General features: G+C 46.1%; 1 protein-coding gene across 3 annotated transcripts; it reads left to right on the forward strand.

Moving 5' to 3' along the window:
* The first annotated feature begins 778 nt into the window (after positions 1–778).
* On the forward strand, positions 779–8,469 carry LOC136568744 (OX-2 membrane glycoprotein-like). Of its 3 annotated transcripts, XM_066568920.1 has the most exons (7): positions 788–863; positions 1,083–1,146; positions 2,070–2,151; positions 2,922–3,248; positions 3,767–3,904; positions 4,466–4,732; positions 6,447–8,469. In XM_066568920.1, exons 3-7 carry the CDS (start codon positions 2,094–2,096, stop codon positions 6,548–6,550), a joined length of 894 nt encoding a protein of 297 aa, XP_066425017.1. In that variant the 5' UTR covers positions 788–863; positions 1,083–1,146; positions 2,070–2,093; the 3' UTR covers positions 6,551–8,469. The 3 variants fall into 3 exon arrangements, with proteins under 3 accessions (XP_066425026.1, XP_066425017.1, XP_066425008.1); XM_066568929.1 differs by lacking the exon at positions 1,083–1,146 and having other exon boundaries at positions 779–863; XM_066568911.1 differs by lacking the exon at positions 1,083–1,146 and having other exon boundaries at positions 803–943.
* The last annotated feature ends 8,259 nt before the right edge of the window (positions 8,470–16,728 follow it).

Genomic DNA, 16,728 nt, shown 5'->3' on the forward strand with positions numbered 1-16,728 from the left:
TAGGTTTATGTAGGCCTCTTTGTCCATTAATTTTGGTAAGAGGTTGAAATTGTGGTGTTTGATTTTTCCCGTGAGCAATGATGGCTTAAGATAAAGTCTGGCAAGATAAATATTGCAAGTGGTGTGAACAGTGTATGAACGTGTAAGCACTGAATGTGCTGTATTGATCACTAAGAATGCTATTTCTAATTAATCAGATTGAGAAATGAGTTGTTTCTGCCAAGCCTGTAACAACGCCTGATAAGTTATTCCTCTTGTGTTTTATCAGCGGAAGATCCTAATCTAACAACACAAAAAGCACAGAGATTGTCCAGTATCACTCCCGCTGCCCCTTTTCCTCCCCACCCAACAGGAAGGTAGCAGCCAAAGCAAAAGACCGCTCCCAATTACATATGCGATATAGCCTAAAACAGTTTGTTACTGGGCTGTTATGAATACCCTTGAGGGAAAGGTTAGCGCCGGATGGGACACCAGCTCAGCTGGTGCCTTGTTCCTCTGGAACAAGGTCCGCGACGCGGTCTGGGAGCTTCCGCCTCCACGGGATTTATCTCATCTTTCTCCGTGTTTCCACGTACTTGGCTGTGAGCAACAATCCCTGTCGCCGCCTTCCCGGGACGCATTCCCACGTCTGAGGAGGGTTTCGGGCGGAGATGAGCAGTGAGTGCCGGGCGCGCGTCAGCCTGACAGCGGCGCCGGGAGTTGGACCCTGCCGTGGGGACGCAAGGCTGGAGGCACCGCCCGCGGCTCGCGTCTTCTTCCGCCGTCCTCCCTTCCTACCCGGGAGGGGCCTCCAGCTGTCGGACTCAGTCGGCAGCTGCCTTCGGAAACCTCTGTGACGCCAGCAGGGGGAAAGTTTCTTTGAAGTTAAGGGAGATTCCCAGACAGTGGTGGGGGGCGTTTTGTCCAGGGAGCGGCACAGCCCGTGGCTCAGGAGCCCTCCGAGGTGCTGTTTTGGGAGACGCAGTAAAGGATTTGCGCTTTACTTGCCCCAATCTTTAACCCTTTTTTTTTTTTTTTCTTTTTCTTTTCTTTTCTTCTTCTTTTTCCGTTCGTTTTGGTTTTTGTTTCCTCACTCTCTGCAGCACCCGTGACTGGAGTTGTGACCTAAAGGGACTTCTTTCTTTCTGTGCCCGGTATAGCTACACGGTATAGACTCGTCCCTCGTGTGAATTCTTGTTGCTACCCGGGTGTGTGCAGTGGTGCATTAAGGGCTTTAATGGGTACTAAAGCAGCGAAGCAAAGGATTGTTATTGAAAACTCTGCTTGCCTGCAGGCATGGTACATCTTCCCCTGCTTTATAAACAGCTCTGTGACTCGATAGTTTTTGCTTGCTATGCTGGCCCTTGATTTCTGCATGCTTGTGGGAATATCTGAATTTCTTATAGCTGTGCTCGAATATCTGATTACACAAACTTTTTTCATTGGGCTCGTTGCTGGTACGTTCTTGTTTCCTGATTTTACACATAAGATCTTGATCTCTATTTGTTCTTGGTAACTGGAGAGTTATATCAGGAGTTGTTTTAGCACAGTGTGTTTAAAATTTAAATGCAGGCTACTGGTTGTGGGTGTACACAGTGTGTACACAAGTTCTTGGCAATTTGTTTTTAAATCCTTTTTTCTTCATCTTATTTATCGATTTATTTACCAGCCCTTCTATTTTAACCTGTATAATATAGAAAATGCTTTTCAGTTGACTATCTCTTTTATTTTTTGAATGTTGTGAAAATCTTTAAAAGGTTGGGCTTTGCTTAAATTCTTGACACAAGATGGTCCCAGGATGCTTCAGCTAGTTTTGCAGGCATTGGCAAAAAAAACTCAGGAGTGGGTAGAGTGTGTTACAGAAGTATTTTTTGCAAAATTATGTTTCTTCTTGAATATAACACCAACTTCAGTTCCAGGCAGGTCTACAATTCAGTTGTAGGAAACAGGGCAATAAAACTTGTCAAGTCTTGCTGTCTGACTGTGGAACTATATTCTTTTTCATTTGAAAAATTTACTGTTAATTCTTGCACCCTGAATGTACAATATCACCAGAAGATGATCTGTCATCTCTATTTGGTTTTCTTTAGGTGAAGCAGATTTTCTCTTCCAAAATGACTTTACAAGCTCTGGTTTTTTGTTTGGCATATTCTGGGCTTGGAAAGGCAAATGGTAAGTTGAATTTCCTGAAATCTGCTTGAAATTGTTTGGGGAACTGGTTTCAGGTTTCTGAGACTTCAGCAGAGTAAGAGACAAAAATAGGTGAAATACAGATTGCTGGTGCTGCTTGACTTACATTGCTGAGACAGAGACATGGAGCTGGTAGTTGTGACACAAATCCTCCTGGAGCGTCATTTAGAGATGGGAAGGACAAGAAATATCCCATATCTACAGTGACACTGGACACCATTGTTAACCTGAGTTGACAGCTTCCAAAAGTGGGGCATCCGAAAACGACTTCCATCCCTCCATCTCAAATGCACCGTGAACTCTGAAACTACAGTTCAGAAAGCCTTTTAAAGGCATTTTGCTGTTTACTTCTCTGATAATGGCTTGTTGCATACTTCTCTTATGCATTCAATCTTCCTCTAGCTCTTAGGAAACAAAAATTGAGTATTTGCTGAGAATAGGAAGTCATGAGCTGATTTAGTAGAACTTAAGAGGGAAGTCTGCAGATATGGGTACAGAAATAGGTCCGTCTTTTTGTCTTTTAAGTAGCTTAGAAGAAAGCTAAAGCCTCAGCCAATGTAAATCAACATAACTTCATTGATTCCTAGGAGTATGCAGGAGATGGACTTTTTTGTAGGGGAAAGCCTACAAAAACAGAAACAATATGTAACTGAAGGAGTTGTGTCTGTGGGTAATCCAGGCCTTAGAATCAACATTAGGCTTCTGAATGTGTGATATCTGCCCATTTCATTAACTGTTTACTGTCATTGCAGTGGTTCCGCAGGCTGGACACACAACAGTGAGGACGGGTGACAGTGTGACTCTGAGTTGTGCCCTGACAAAACCCATGGATGTTCTGCAAGTGACATGGCAAAAGGACTCAGAAGAATTACATGATAATATAGCTACATACAGTGAAACGAATGGATTAAGGATTCAGAAGCCCTATGAAGACAGAATGAATTTCACAAGTTTGGAACTCAACAAGACAAGCATAACTTTTTGGGACACCAGAATGGATGATTCAGGATGTTACAAGTGCCTCTTCAATGTTTTCCCTTCTGGTCCTCTCTCAGGAAATACCTGCCTGAGTGTTTTTGGTGAGGTTCTCTGCAGGGATATGTCTCTAGTGAAATAAGAGGTGTTTTCTCACCCACAGTATTTCCTTGAGCAGATTCAAGAATTGCAGTGATGGGAGCATCCCCTGGTGGAACATGATGTAGAAACAGAGCAATACTGCTGTGAGCAAAATTCTTTGGGTCATATTCAAGATTATTGTGGTCATTTTGGCTCTTGTTTGTTACTCCTTGAGTAGCAGCTGAAAAGCAAGGAGTGGAATCTTTCTAAGTCCTTGATCAGTCCCATCTGGAACTTAGGCAAACCAACATTGGAGTTTGCTTTTGGTGCAAGGTACAACCCCAGTAATAAAGCCTCTTATTTGGCCTTATTATCACGCAGAGCAATATAGCCCGGGGGCCCAGTCACCAGAGAGACGGGGTGCCCGAAGGCTAAGCTAGCTCAGGCCGAACTGCCACGGGCCCAACTCCATAGCTAGCTTGGTAGCTGTCAGCTCTTATAGTGATTGCAAACTCTTAGGATTTCAGCTCTTGCTTGCTAGGTAAGTTTGCCCTTGGCTTGAGGCTGCAGCAGACGGCAGAGAGAGGAGAAGGAGAGGCGCTGGCTGGTTCTACAGAGATGGCTTTATTGGGGAAGTCTGCGAAGGGTCCCAGTGACAGCTCTTCTTCTCTCGAATGGGGTACAGTATGCCCTTTTTATAGAGTTGGATAGAATCCAAACTTAACCAATGGTAAGGGTTTAGGGGTATCCATAATTAACCAATAGTAAGGGTTAAAGTAACAAAGCCTTATAAGGTTACAGATTTAGGTTATGGGGCGGAGGTCAGGGAAACAGGAATTTTCTTTTGCTGTTTCAGCATTCCTATTGTTCATATTCTCCATGGTGCTTTTCCCAAACTTATGGGGTTTACTACACCCCAGTGCTGTCAGCTGCTCTCCCAAACCCTACCATTGATAGGGAATTAGCAGATAGGACCCATAAATTATTTTACTTAACAGATTATTTTAATATTTGGATTTCAGATTGAGTGAAATCTTTGGGGTATACTACTTCAGTATGGGGGAAGGAGTATTGAGTCATGGAGGGGATCTTACCTGAGAAACTCTTCTTGGATTCCTTGCCATTGGGCTCAGTATGAATCCAGTAAGCTTTGCTCTAATATGTAATGGTTAGGCTGCTACTACTGCTTACGACCAGGTGCTCACTGTGGTGGTGACTTGCCTCATTTGTGTGTTGGAAGGTCTCAATGCATCTGTCCATCACAACATTTCTGAAGATTATCTGATAGTCATCTGTAATGCTAATGGCCTCCCAGAGCCCACCATCACCTGGAACAACCTGTTCAACTCTACTCCTACACAGAAGACAGTCAAGCACAAAAATGGGATTGTGTCCATCACCAGTACACTGGAAATCTACAATATTCAGAGCATCAGTGCACAGGATTTGATCTGCAAAGTAAGCAACACAAATGAAACATTTGAAATGCCTGTGAAAATAAAAGGAGGTAGGTGAGAAGTACAGGCAACTTGTTAGCATTCTCTTGGCTTCCATGTTTTGCGGTAGCATATTTGGATAGGAATCTTCTGGGAAGAGGAGGGAATGAGATGTTTATATGTCAGGAAATCCTATTTGTGTCCACTGTTGTCTTTGAGGTAGTAACATATTGGAGTCCTATCCAGAAAAGGAAAAAAGCCAGACTAATCAGCTAGGGAGATATGGGGTTTAGAGGCACCATGCATTGTACAGCAAGTTGAACTTAGGTTTCCACGTTGAACTTAGGTTTCCACGTAGGCCTTCATAATTTTTTTAACAGCTTAAAAATAAATATAAATATATGTCAGCTGATATCCATAAGTAGAATGATGAGTAGAAACTCTATGGGTTGTTGATGAAGTCAGAAATTTTGAAATTCATAACAAACTGTCTCTGAATCAAATGTTCCAGTTCAATTTACTGCATGTTTTGTTGTATATAATCTGTACACGATGTTTTGGTTTCTCTGATTTTTTGCCAAGGCGCACGTCCACTGCAGTAATGGTCAGAGAGGAACAGTACTTTCAGGCATACAGGGAGGGAGTCAGTTGAAGATACTTATGTTTGGTTTATACAGAAATCTTAGATATATTAATGTAACATCTGAATATCTTATAGTGTTAATTTATTTCTTCTTCCAACATTCTGTTCTGCTGGAAAGACTTTGACCCTCTTTCTGCAGATAAGAAATAGAAACATTAAAAGCTGAAGAACCATTTTTACTTCATACAGGAGCATTGACTTGAGTGATTTAAAATTCACATGTCTCTATATACAGAGCCTTAAATTGAAGACCACTTGTAAATTAGCAAGGCAGGAAAAGCAGCTTGTAGCTGTGGGTTGATTCTGAAATTACACACTCAAGAAGTAATTGTTACAGGAATAGTAGTAAAGAGCAGGATCTGATTTTTAATATCTGCTCTCTAAACATTCAAAAGTAATTTAGTTCTTAATTCTGAATTACATTACAATTCTGAAAAAATATACTAATCTTTTTGTCCTGTCTCCAATATTCTTTTGTTTTGGTCTTTTAAAAAGCAAATGCATATCTCAGAAAGCAGAAAACTAAGACTGTTGTTATTTCTTGTTAAGTGGATAAAAAAATCAGCTAAGAGCTTGTTGTTTTAACAATCTTATATTTTAGAGGACAAGAAGTTCAAAGGAATAGTTCAACATAAATTCTTTAAAATACATGATTGTTTTGGCTCAAGTCAAGTAAATTTCAAGTCATACCATTTTCCAGCTAATGTCAGTGAACATTGAGATGAGCCTTTTGATTAATAGTAGTCAAATGAAGTGGTAATGTCTAACCAGGGAGGAACACTTACACTCAGCTGTTGGGTAGAGCTATTTGCAGGCAGCAAAACATAGCCGGTCTTATTTTCTTAAAATTAATGTTGCCTTTTCAGCAGTGTTTAAAAGTTTAAAAAGTGTTTAAAAGTAAAAAGTGTTTTAAAATAAAAATAATAAAATTCTGGGTGAACAAAAAAATCCTTCTAAAAGAGTTAAGACTTGTATGAAGTTCTGCTCGTGTGTGTATGCCAACCACTGTATCAGGTATAGGAATGGCAGTATTCTTTGCCATGAGCACATCTTTTCTTCAAATTTTCTGTGGAAAAGTAGCTTCGTGGCTCGCTGAGATGAGATTAATTTGCTCTGGATGTTTTCTTGTTTTGTTTTCACAGAAGAGGGATCGTCATTGCTTTGGCTGGTGATTATTGTGGTGCTTTTAGTAGTCATGATAGTTCTGATTCTGTTCTGGAGGAAGATCCTATGCAGGAGGAATTGAAGTGGTTTCCACCAATGTGTGGAAACTTGTGGTTTTCCTAGAGCCCATAATAAGGTCTGATCATCTGCAGAGAAGAACAAGACTTTGTTGGGATACTGTCCGGTTCGGCTGTCTGTCTCTGCCCGGACACGGGTAGGGTGGTTCTTGGGCGGCCCGCTCTTCAAAGGATGAGTCTGGACTCTTCAGTTTTTCGATCTTTTGATTGTTTATTGTTTCTTATCTACAGAATTTTCTTTCTGCCCAACAGAGGTCTGACCTGCAAGGCAGCCAAGGGCACTCTGACCACCCATGACGGGCTTTAAATTCCACTAATATATTTAGAAACACGAGCACATATTTACTCAGTTCCTGGCTAAATACTTGCTTCAGGGCTATAATACAATATAAAGAAATGTTTCAAGGAGTATCACACCTATCTATGGTGAATTTAGACCTACTATTAAGGTCTAAATTCATAGACCTACTATGAATTTAGCATCTACTATTAAGAGGGTTTGACCTAATGAATCTGCTATTACCAGAGACACAAAAGTCTCCACTGAGAAGAAAGAGAAATGAACACTTACTGCACCCCAGATAGAATGTCTTAATTGTAAAATGTATGTGAGGCTTTCATTGATCCTATAAACAACTCAGAAGATAAAATTTCTGGTTGAATTTTCAGACCAACCTGGAATTTAAAGTGCAAGGAGTTTGTTCTTAAATCCTGCTTTTTAAAGGATCAGAAGAAAAATGTGAAATGCTTAGAATAAAAATGTATCTTTACTCTAGAACAACCATTCCAAACACAAATGAGCTTGTACGAAGAATACCATGAAGGAGAGACCTTGAGATGGAGGTGATCTGGTAGAGCTTTGGGATCACTCCCTGGAGCAGATCTGAGACTGACCAGGAAAAGAGAGTGCCAAAAAGCACAGGTGCTTCTTTGCAGTGTTTTGAAGCCCCTTGGCTTCTTGCATGGCAGATGAGAAACACACTGAAATGCTGCATCTGTGCTGGGGCCTGAAGCTGGACCAGTGCCACTCAGTGAAAGGCTGCTTGATAGGACCAGGTTGTTCATGTTTGGAGTAGGCTGAGGATCTTAACACGTCCTAGCATGATTCTGGCCCATGGATATTAGTAGTTCCCTGGGCAATGCCATCGAATGGGTTCAGTGATAATTTGTAACAGGGTCATCCCCAGCAGGCAGCAGGTTTCTTAGACCTTACACCACCCTAGGTATTGGGCTTGGAGCCCAAGCCATTTTGTGCATCCTTCTTCCCTGACATGGCTCATGTAAGACGTTATTCATTGCTGCGGAGACGCCGCTGTGATGCACAGCAACAGAGCCTACAGTATCCCTTATATGGGAAACTGAACAGATCCCCCTCCCCTGCCTTTTAAGGAAAGCATAAGACACAGAAAAGCATTCGTTTCAACTGAAAGCATTGTGCCTCTTTTTCCTTAGCTAGAGGCTCAAAGCTTTAAGTCCCTCTGTGTCTCCAAGTGAAATGGCATCTCATGCCCTGCTGTCTGGGAAGACATCAAGATTCCTGGCACCACATGCATGCCAACTGTCACAAGGTCAAGACTTAATGTAAATCCCTATTCGCTGGAGCAGAGGACATAAATTAGATGAGCACTGTTTAGTAGTGGGTGTTTGTTGGATTAAAGTTTATCAAGAAAAGCAGGATTTGAATGACATCAGTTATTTGTATTCCTTCCCATTTTTCATGGGTTTTGTTTAACTGTGATGCCAGGATGTGATTTCTGCAGTGAGGTTGTAAGTCATTAAGTCTCTGTTTGTTTAATATAGTCCAGTTTTTATTAGGCATAGTCTGTATCTTTTCAGTTGCTCTTTGGCCTTTAGTTTCAAAAATGTATTGCACTGACCTGGATCAGTTTTGAATAAAGGCAGCTGTTGTGTTGTGCCTGTATAAGTTGGACTGTTCTGTTCCCCCCTATCATGCTATGGTTCTGCCCTGGTTCTCCCTTCCCTCCTTATGCTGCCAGTTATCCCAACTCCTCCCCAGTTGCTTTGGAGATTAATGTACCATTTCTGAAATCCCTCCCCGGTGCCCTGTCCGTCGCTCAGCGCTCCCACCCTTCTCTCTAGAACTCTAGAAACTTCCAGCTAGAGCATCGAGTGATTGGCTCAGGGGCCGGGGCCCCACCCTCAAGTTATCCCCACTGGGGTTTTCCCTAAGTCAATCTTTTGTATCCCACTCCCCTCTGAAACCCTATTCGTCCAAGGACTGACTCCTCCCCTGTGTCCCTCCCTCCTTATAAGCTGCTGCAAAACACCCCCCCCCCCCCCCCCCCCCCGTGCTCTTCGGTTTCCCCTGGGACCCAATAAACCTCGATTCACCACAGCTGGAGAGCGCTCTTTTCTTATTTCTGCTGACTGTAGCCATAAGCCAAGCCACGTCCTACCACAAGGTCACGCTGCTGTCATAGCACAGAGCGTTTGCCTTAGGTGCTGTCCCGAACCACAGAGATTGGGATAGTGCCTTCGTACTGCTAGCGGTGCTGGAAAGCTATCCGGAACATCCAAGAAGGACAATCTTTCTCCAGCTGGACCACTTCAGGCAGCATTACTTTCTCCAGAGTAATTTTTACCAACTGATCATATTCCTTCCTATGTGACCATCTAAGTGAAATGTGTAGTCGGTCTTCTTAATTTACACCTGTTTCCCTGAAGACATTATTAATTAGTTTGCTGTAAAACTTCTGTGGTGGTGCAGTTTGATCACTCTGTCACCATCTGATTTTTTTTTCCCCTCTTCCAGGAGGCTCTTTTCTCCTGTGGCTAAGGGTTACTAACAGTTTATCTTGTACAGGATTCCACTTTCACTTTCCTGGGCATCCTTAGAATACTAAGAATATCTGTGGAGTTTCAGTAATTTTTAACACTGTAGTTACAGTGTGTTACTACTCCACAAGTACTATGATGAGGAAATCCCCTAAACTTCTTAGCTTTAGATCCTAGGCTGGTTTTGTGGTGACTTGTTTTTTCCTTGAGTATCTGTAAAATATGTTTATGCTTTTTAAAGCATTGGTTGTAGTTAGTTCACCTAAATAATATCTTGCAGAAACCCCTTTTCTGGTTTTACCCTCTGTTGTCCTCAGACTGGGTGGAATGAGGAGCAGCGCCTACACGTGTACTTTTGGAAGTGCTGTTTGTAACACTACAAGAGAGAGCTAACAATAGAGAGCTAATAGCACTGGCTCAAGAATACCAGGGTCTGTCTGGGGCTTCAGTACTTCTTTTCATTCTGCACTAGATAACAAACACAGCCTTTCCAGGCTTGTCAAGATACTCATTTTTTAAAGTAAAACAGTAGCTTTTTATCTGGGTGGTTGGGGAGCCTTCTCTGACAAAGTTTCTTCAAAGTGTTTTTGCGTCTGAGAATATGGTTAGGTTTTGCTTTGCTTTTATTTTTGTCGTTCCCTTCCTCTTCATAGTAGATACTTAGGAACCAGGTATCTGGGGCTGAAAGTCAATATGTCCCATCCCTCAGGCATTTGCCTCGTGTACCTGTTACAGAGCACACATATATTTTGGTTCACCCTGAAAATGTCCCCAGTGAAGTGTCTTCACAACATTTGTGGATAAGTGACTTATCTGGAATCAAACTGAGCAGTCTTTCTAGCAAGTGCTGACACAGAAGCTTTGAGAAACTTATATCGCATCCTCTACCAAGTAGGCGGGCAAACCCAGCTGTGCCTATCACTCGATGGAAGTGCAATGAGCAGGCTGCAAAAAAATCACCAGGCATAAATTCTCCCATGCCTGAATTCTCTTGATACTGCTCATCTGATAAAAAGTTAAATCCTTTCATTCCTTACTCAGCTAATAGAGCTTAACTGTAGGCCACACTGAGATAAAGCAATCCAGTTAAGAAGCTAAGTGCCTGGGTAGAAGCAAAATAAAGGCTATTAGCCTGAATAAATTACTGTGAGTTACCTGTCATTTATGTGTCTTCACTTGAATGCTTTCCATAGCATCACTTGCTTATTTCATGGCTTGCAGAATACTCATATTTCAACCTGGCCAATTAAAAAGCTTTATAATTAATTCTCAGGATGTATCAGTCTGGAAGGGGATAAAATTCCACACATACGTTTTTTCTGGAGGCTTGTGGTAGCCTGTGAGGAAGGGCTACTACACCAATGTATATAAAGGCCAGAATGTTGTTTTTGTTGGTTTTTTTAAAATTTGGGTTGGGTTTTAGGAATTGGTATGTTGATCTCTCTTGGGTAGCTTATGCAGGTTTTGCCATGTGGAAAGCTTCAGAAATATTCAAATAGTATACTTGTGTTTAAAAAAACTATACCAAGAGGGGAAAAAAATTGGGACTTCTAATTGAGTAGATATGATACTGAATAGGTAAGAAAGCTGAACAGAATAGGTTAACCTGGAAGAAGAAAACTTGAAGAGTCATAGAAGAAAACTTGAAGAGTCATAGAAGAAGAGAGTAGGCCAGACTAAAAATTCCATTCTGCAGAAAGCAGGAGCATAGAAATGTGGTTTTCCTGTTTGGAAATCAAAACATTCATTTTCTCCTTCAAGTGGAGATTTTATGGAACTCAGATGTAAGCAGCATTGCCTTTACCTCTTAGTGCAATGGTTTACTTGACTGTGGTGTTCTGTTTTTGGTTCATTCCAGTTTTCCCCTATCTCGAGCAGCAGTGGTTTGCCCCTGCCTTAGGCAGTTTGTTGTCAATCTATTCACTCCACCCATGTTACTATGGTTTGTTAATGTATCCAAGTTCTCCCCACCCCAAGCCCCTTGTCTATCACCTGGCAACCCATCCCTTTCTTCTAGATTCTTCCCTCCTGGGCGTTGGGTGATTGGGCAGGAGCTGGGGCCCCTCCTCGATTTTTCTTTGATTTGTCGACTTAGCTTGTCACTCTCAGCATGTATCTAAATTTCTATGTTCCTATTCGCTGTTGTAAGTGTACACCCCTACCCACCCCCTGCCTTTATAAGTTGCTGCACACCAGTTTTCCATGGCTCAGGTCGTCTCAGGTTGTCTCTCCCTGTTGTGCTCCCCTACCCTTGCACCTACCCTGTTTCCTCGCCTGGTCAGACAATAAATCTGACGTTCCTCGGCTTCCTGAGTCCTCCCTTTCTCTTCGCGTGCGTCGTGGCTTTCGCCCTCCCGTGAACTGCGAACCTACAGGTGCGGACCTGACTCAGAGTCGGGCAAGCACCCAGACTGCGAGCTGGGCTGTGGAGTGCCGGGACTCCAGCCATCTGCGCAGCCACAGGCTTGGCGCCCAACATGGGGCGGCCAGAAGTCGTCAGTGCCCGGACGCACCTGCTTGGATTTCCTGGGACCCTCCCAGAGGGTTGCGTTGTGGACTACGCCTGACTGCCTCATGCATTTGGATTTTATTCCTGCTGGGCGACAAGCCGCCCCTTAGTGCAGCACGCCCTCGTTTTAGAGGAGCGGTGCTCCTGGGGGACAAGGACAGCACCTCCTTGTGGCACCTAAAGGAACTGTCCTGCACGCGAGACCTCCCCTGTACTGCAGCCTTCGTTGGACCCACCGGCAGGGTGAGTTTCCTGTGACCGTTTGCGGTATCACCACCTTGCTCTCTTATTCGTTTTCTCTCTCCCTCTCTTTCTGGAGCAAGGGCCGGTTTGGGGCCCCCTTTTCTCTTTTACTTTCGGTTTCTTTAGTTTTTCCTGCAGTAATTTGGGTTGAGCTGAGTTGCAGACTTCCCCAATTACCATCTCCGCGGGATGGGTGCTAAACTGTCCGTAACTCAAAAGGGAGTTTACTACCAAGTTGTGGGATCCCTGGGGGGAGGGAAGTTCAAGGTTAATAAAAGGGAAATAAAAAGTTTAATTCGGTGGCTAACTTCCAATTTTCCTGATGTTTCTCCAGCCTCGGTTCTGGACCCCAGCTTCTTAAAAAAGGTCCAGTCTAAATTACTAAGGGAGATCCAGACCGGGGAACTTTCGCTTGATAAACATCTATATTGGATTTCACTTCTGATTTCTATTCAAAAATCTAAATTTGATTCCAAGAAGCAGCCACCGGATCCCCAGTTCTGCCCCAGTTCTCCCTGTCCCTCTGCCCTTGTCCCTTGTCCCTGTAACCCTCTTTCCCGCTCCGAGTCCCGGGGAAGAGCAGCCCGTGCCAGCCCCGCGCCAGGTGTCCACCACTCCCTGGGCTCCCCCCCGGCTGGGACCCCTCGCCCTGGAAGACCTGGCCAGTCTCCTGGGGAGCCTAACCCGATATCCCTCGCTCCTACCCCCACTACCCCAGTTAGACCCAGAGTTCGTATTCGGTCTCCCCATCAAAATGGCTCCTCAAAGCCACAAGATGGCGGAGACCGCATGGCGAAGGCAGGAAACCCCCCTTCTTCTTCCCATAATCCTCCCTACCCTAGACCCAACCCCTTTCCTTCCCCCGCCCCTCCCTCTTCTTCCCCTCCCCTTCCTCCGCCCCTGTCTCCTCCCTCAACTCCTCCCCCTTCTCCTCTCCTCCCTCCGCCTCCTGCCTTCCTTCTGGAGTCGGCAAGCTCCTCCCAAGGGGGGGCGCAGTCTGTTGTAGATCCTCCCACCCAGTTCCCACGCCACGCCTCCTCCTCCCCCACTTCCGGTTCCCACGCCTCCCCTTCCGTTTCCCACGGTTCGGTGGGGGGGGGGGGGGGAGGCGTGGGATTCCGGAGAACAGAGCCGGCTGCTGTCCCATCAGCCGCCCCGGTCGCTTTTCATCCTGTGGGGGAGGGTGCGACGCTGGCGCAGTGGGTCCCCTTCTCCCACTCCTCAATGAAGGAGCTGTGCAAGGCCCAGAAAGAGTTCGGGCGGGACTCTGAATATTTTCGGGGACTCCTTCAGGCCGCTCTCTCGGAGTCGGCAGTAACACCAGCCGATCTTCGCAGAGTTTTCTTCTGCCTCCTCAACCCCACAGAGCAAGTACTTTGGGAGGGGGCATGGAGAAAAGAAATCCTGAAGGTGCTCCCGTCCTTATGGGACAGCCCGAGCTCTGGCCTCAGCACAACGGGAGAAGTGCTTTCAGTAGATCACCTTCTGGGGACCGGGAACTGGGCTGATGGCTACTCCCAAGCGAGAGCCATCCCCTTGGAGGCACTACAGCAGACTGCCCGAGCGGCAGAAAAAGCGTTTCTGGGGTTGCGGGCGGCGGCGCCTCAAATCCCATACTCCCAGGTGTTTCAAGGCGCGGAAGAGCCCTTCCTAGAATTCGTAGAACGGCTCCGAAAATCAGTCAACAATCAAGTAGAGGGCGAAAGCGTGCGGGCCGAACTGCTAAAACAAGTAGCGTTTCTAAACGCAAACTCGGCCTGCCGTGAAGCTATCAACAGCCTCCCTCTGGAGCCGTCTCCCACGCTGCGTGAAATGCTGGAGGTGTGTGGGAAGAAAGTCCTGTTTCCATCACCCGCCGGAGCGCCGCCCGCTGTCATTCACCGCCCAAAGACGCCGTCTCGTCACGTTGCTGCTGCCACTGAAGAAACCACTCTGCCCGCCGACTGCTGTCCTGCCCTCAAGGGACCAACTCCACCACCTGCCCCTGCTCCTAACCAACCTGCTGCGCCTTGCCATCTGTGCGGCAAGGTTGGGCATTGGATGCCTCAGTGCCCGCTGAGAAAACAGTTTTATGAGTTCAGGAGGGCACAACAGGGGGTCCCAGAAAAGGCACCGCAAAAAAACTAGTTCTGCAGTGCGGTGCCCCCCTGCGCCAGGACAAAAATAAGGAGGCAGGTTCTGGCACCCTAACACCTAGAGGAGAGGGGGGGAATGAAGGGAGTCAGCCTCCATCTTTAAACTGCAACTCATTACCGGACTTGACTCTTCACCAAACTCGATCAGCATTAACTCCTTTGTCTTGTGTTTCCTCTTGCAGGCTGCAGCTTGTGGAGCCACTCCATCTCCATTCCACCGATTTCCATCAGGTCGTTGTGCTTCCGGAGTGCCCTGAGGATTGGGAGCGGGTGCGCTGCAAGTATATCGTACTCGGTGACACAAAGACGACCCCACCAGGAGTGAACATTGTCCCGGGTCTGCTATCAGCAGACTCGGAGCAATTTTCGCTCCTGCTGCACAGTGTCTGCCCTCCTCTCTTCCTGCCCAATGGGCAAGTCATTGCGCAGGCCATCCAAGTGTCAGAGCTGAGCCCAGAAACGACATCTTCGTCAAGCACTCAGCCTGTGTCAGCACAACAGTACTCGGTAGCCTGGGCCCAGGCCCTTGGGCAAGAGAAACCCAAAATCGTGTGCCAACTTTCCAAGGGAGGAGAGAGAGTCGCAATGTGCGGCCTGCTAGACACCGGGGCAGATGTCACGGTCATTCCCTCTCGGGAATGGCCGTCACATTGGGATCTGCAAAACGCTCCTGGGCAGATCCGAGGTGTAGGGGGCCTTCAATTGGCGAGACAATCTAAGAGCATTGTACAAATTACGGGGCCTGATGGACAATTGGCCTCAGTCATTTGTTTTAGATTACACAGAGCCCCTGTGGGGAAGAGACCTTTTAGCCCAGTGGGGAGCCAGAATTGACCTACCTGCGGCTCCCCAGGTTTTTCGGGCGGCGGCCACTGGTGAGCGCCCCACCTGGAAACTGAATTGGCTCTCTAACACACCAGTTCAGGTGGCGCAGTGGCTGCTCAATAAACAAAAATTAGCGGCGCTCAATGAGCTCGTGCAAGAACAAGTGCGCAAAGGCCATTTAGTGGAGTCCATGTCGCCCTGGAACTCCCCCGTTTTTGTTATCAAAAAGCCCAACAAAGATAAGTGGCGACTCTTGCACGACCTCCGGCAAATCAATGCCATCATAAAAGACATGGGGTCTCTTCAACCAGGAATGCCCTCCCCAGCAATGCTCCCCCAAAATTGGAATCTGGCCATTGTTGATATAAAAGACTGTTTCTTCCAAATTCCCCTACACCCGAAAGACGCACCGCGTTTTGCCTTCACGGTTCCCTCCATCAACCGTGAAGCCCCAGGCAAGCGCTACCACTGGACAGTTCTTCCCCAAGGCATGAAATGCAGCCCTGTGATCTGCCAGTGGTACGTCGCTTCTCTGCTGTCCCCGATCCGTGCAGCAGTGAGAAACGTCGTCATTCATCATTACATGGATGACATTTTGATTTGTGCACCGACCGATGACTTGCTAGCCCATGCTCTTGACCTGACAACCAATGCGTTGGTTGCTGCGGGGTTTGAATTGGTGCAAGACAAAATTCAATGGATGCCGCCTTGGAAGTACCTTGGCCTTGAGATCACAAAGAGGACCATTGTTCCTCAAAAATTGGCAATTAAGACGAACATCAAGAGCTTGGCTGATGTCCATCAGCTGTGTGGGTCGTTAAATTGGGTAAGGCCTTGGCTAGGCATCCCAACCGAAGACCTAGCCCCCCTTTTCAATTTATTGAAAGGGGAAGAGGAGCTCTGTTCTCCCAGGACCCTTACCCCAGAGGCCCAGGCAGCACTGGAAAAGATTCAAAGTTCAATTGCGGCCAGGCAGGCCCACCGTTACCAACCGGGCCTGCCCTTCCGTTTTATAGTGTTGGGGAAATTGCCACACCTCCATGGACTGCTCTTTCAGTGGGACAGCAACATCAAAAAGAGCAAGGACCGGAGCTTGGGGGACCCCTTCTTGATTATAGAGTGGGTGTTCCTCAGCCATCACAGGTCCAAAAGAATGACACAGCCACTTGAGCTGGTGGCGGACCTGATCGGGAAAGCAAGGTCACGGATCAGGGAGCTGGCAGGTGTGGACCTGGAATGCATTCACGTCCCTATCAAATTTGAATCGGGCCACCTCAAAATGAGGATGTTTGAGAACGTCTTTGAGACCAATGAAATGCTTCAATTAGCCCTGGATAGCTACACCAGTCAAATTTCTGTTAATCGGCCGGCCCACAAATTATTCAATCAAGAATTTACATTGACGCTCAAGTCAATCCAAAGCAAGGTTCCCCTTCACGCCCTAACAGTTTTTACAGACGCATCCAGAGCATCCCACAACTCAGTAATGACTTGGCGGGATCCTCAAACTCAGCGGTGGGAGGCAGACATTACTGTGGTAGAAGGCTCACCACAAGTAGCTGAGCTGGATGCAGTCGTTAGGGCATTCGAGAGGTTTTCCGAGCCTTTTAATTTGGTCACAGATTCGGCGTATGTTGCTGGTGTAGTATCCAGAGCGGAGGGTGCTATCCTCCAA

This window comes from Molothrus aeneus, chromosome 2 (assembly GCF_037042795.1).
Source record: "Molothrus aeneus isolate 106 chromosome 2, BPBGC_Maene_1.0, whole genome shotgun sequence".
Classification (NCBI taxonomy): domain Eukaryota; kingdom Metazoa; phylum Chordata; class Aves; order Passeriformes; family Icteridae; genus Molothrus; species Molothrus aeneus.

Excerpts from the sequence above, each read along its gene's own strand:
- LOC136568744 (XM_066568929.1), top strand. The coding sequence starts at position 2,094 with ATGACTTTACAAGCTCTGGTTTTTTGTTTGGCATATTCTGGGCTTGGA. Across the intron at positions 3,905-4,465 it reads CTCTTCTTCTCTCGAATGGG|GTCTCAATGCATCTGTCCAT; the intron begins GTACAGTATGCC and ends GTGTGTTGGAAG. Across the intron at positions 4,733-6,446 it reads GCCTGTGAAAATAAAAGGAG|AAGAGGGATCGTCATTGCTT; the intron begins GTAGGTGAGAAG and ends TTGTTTTCACAG.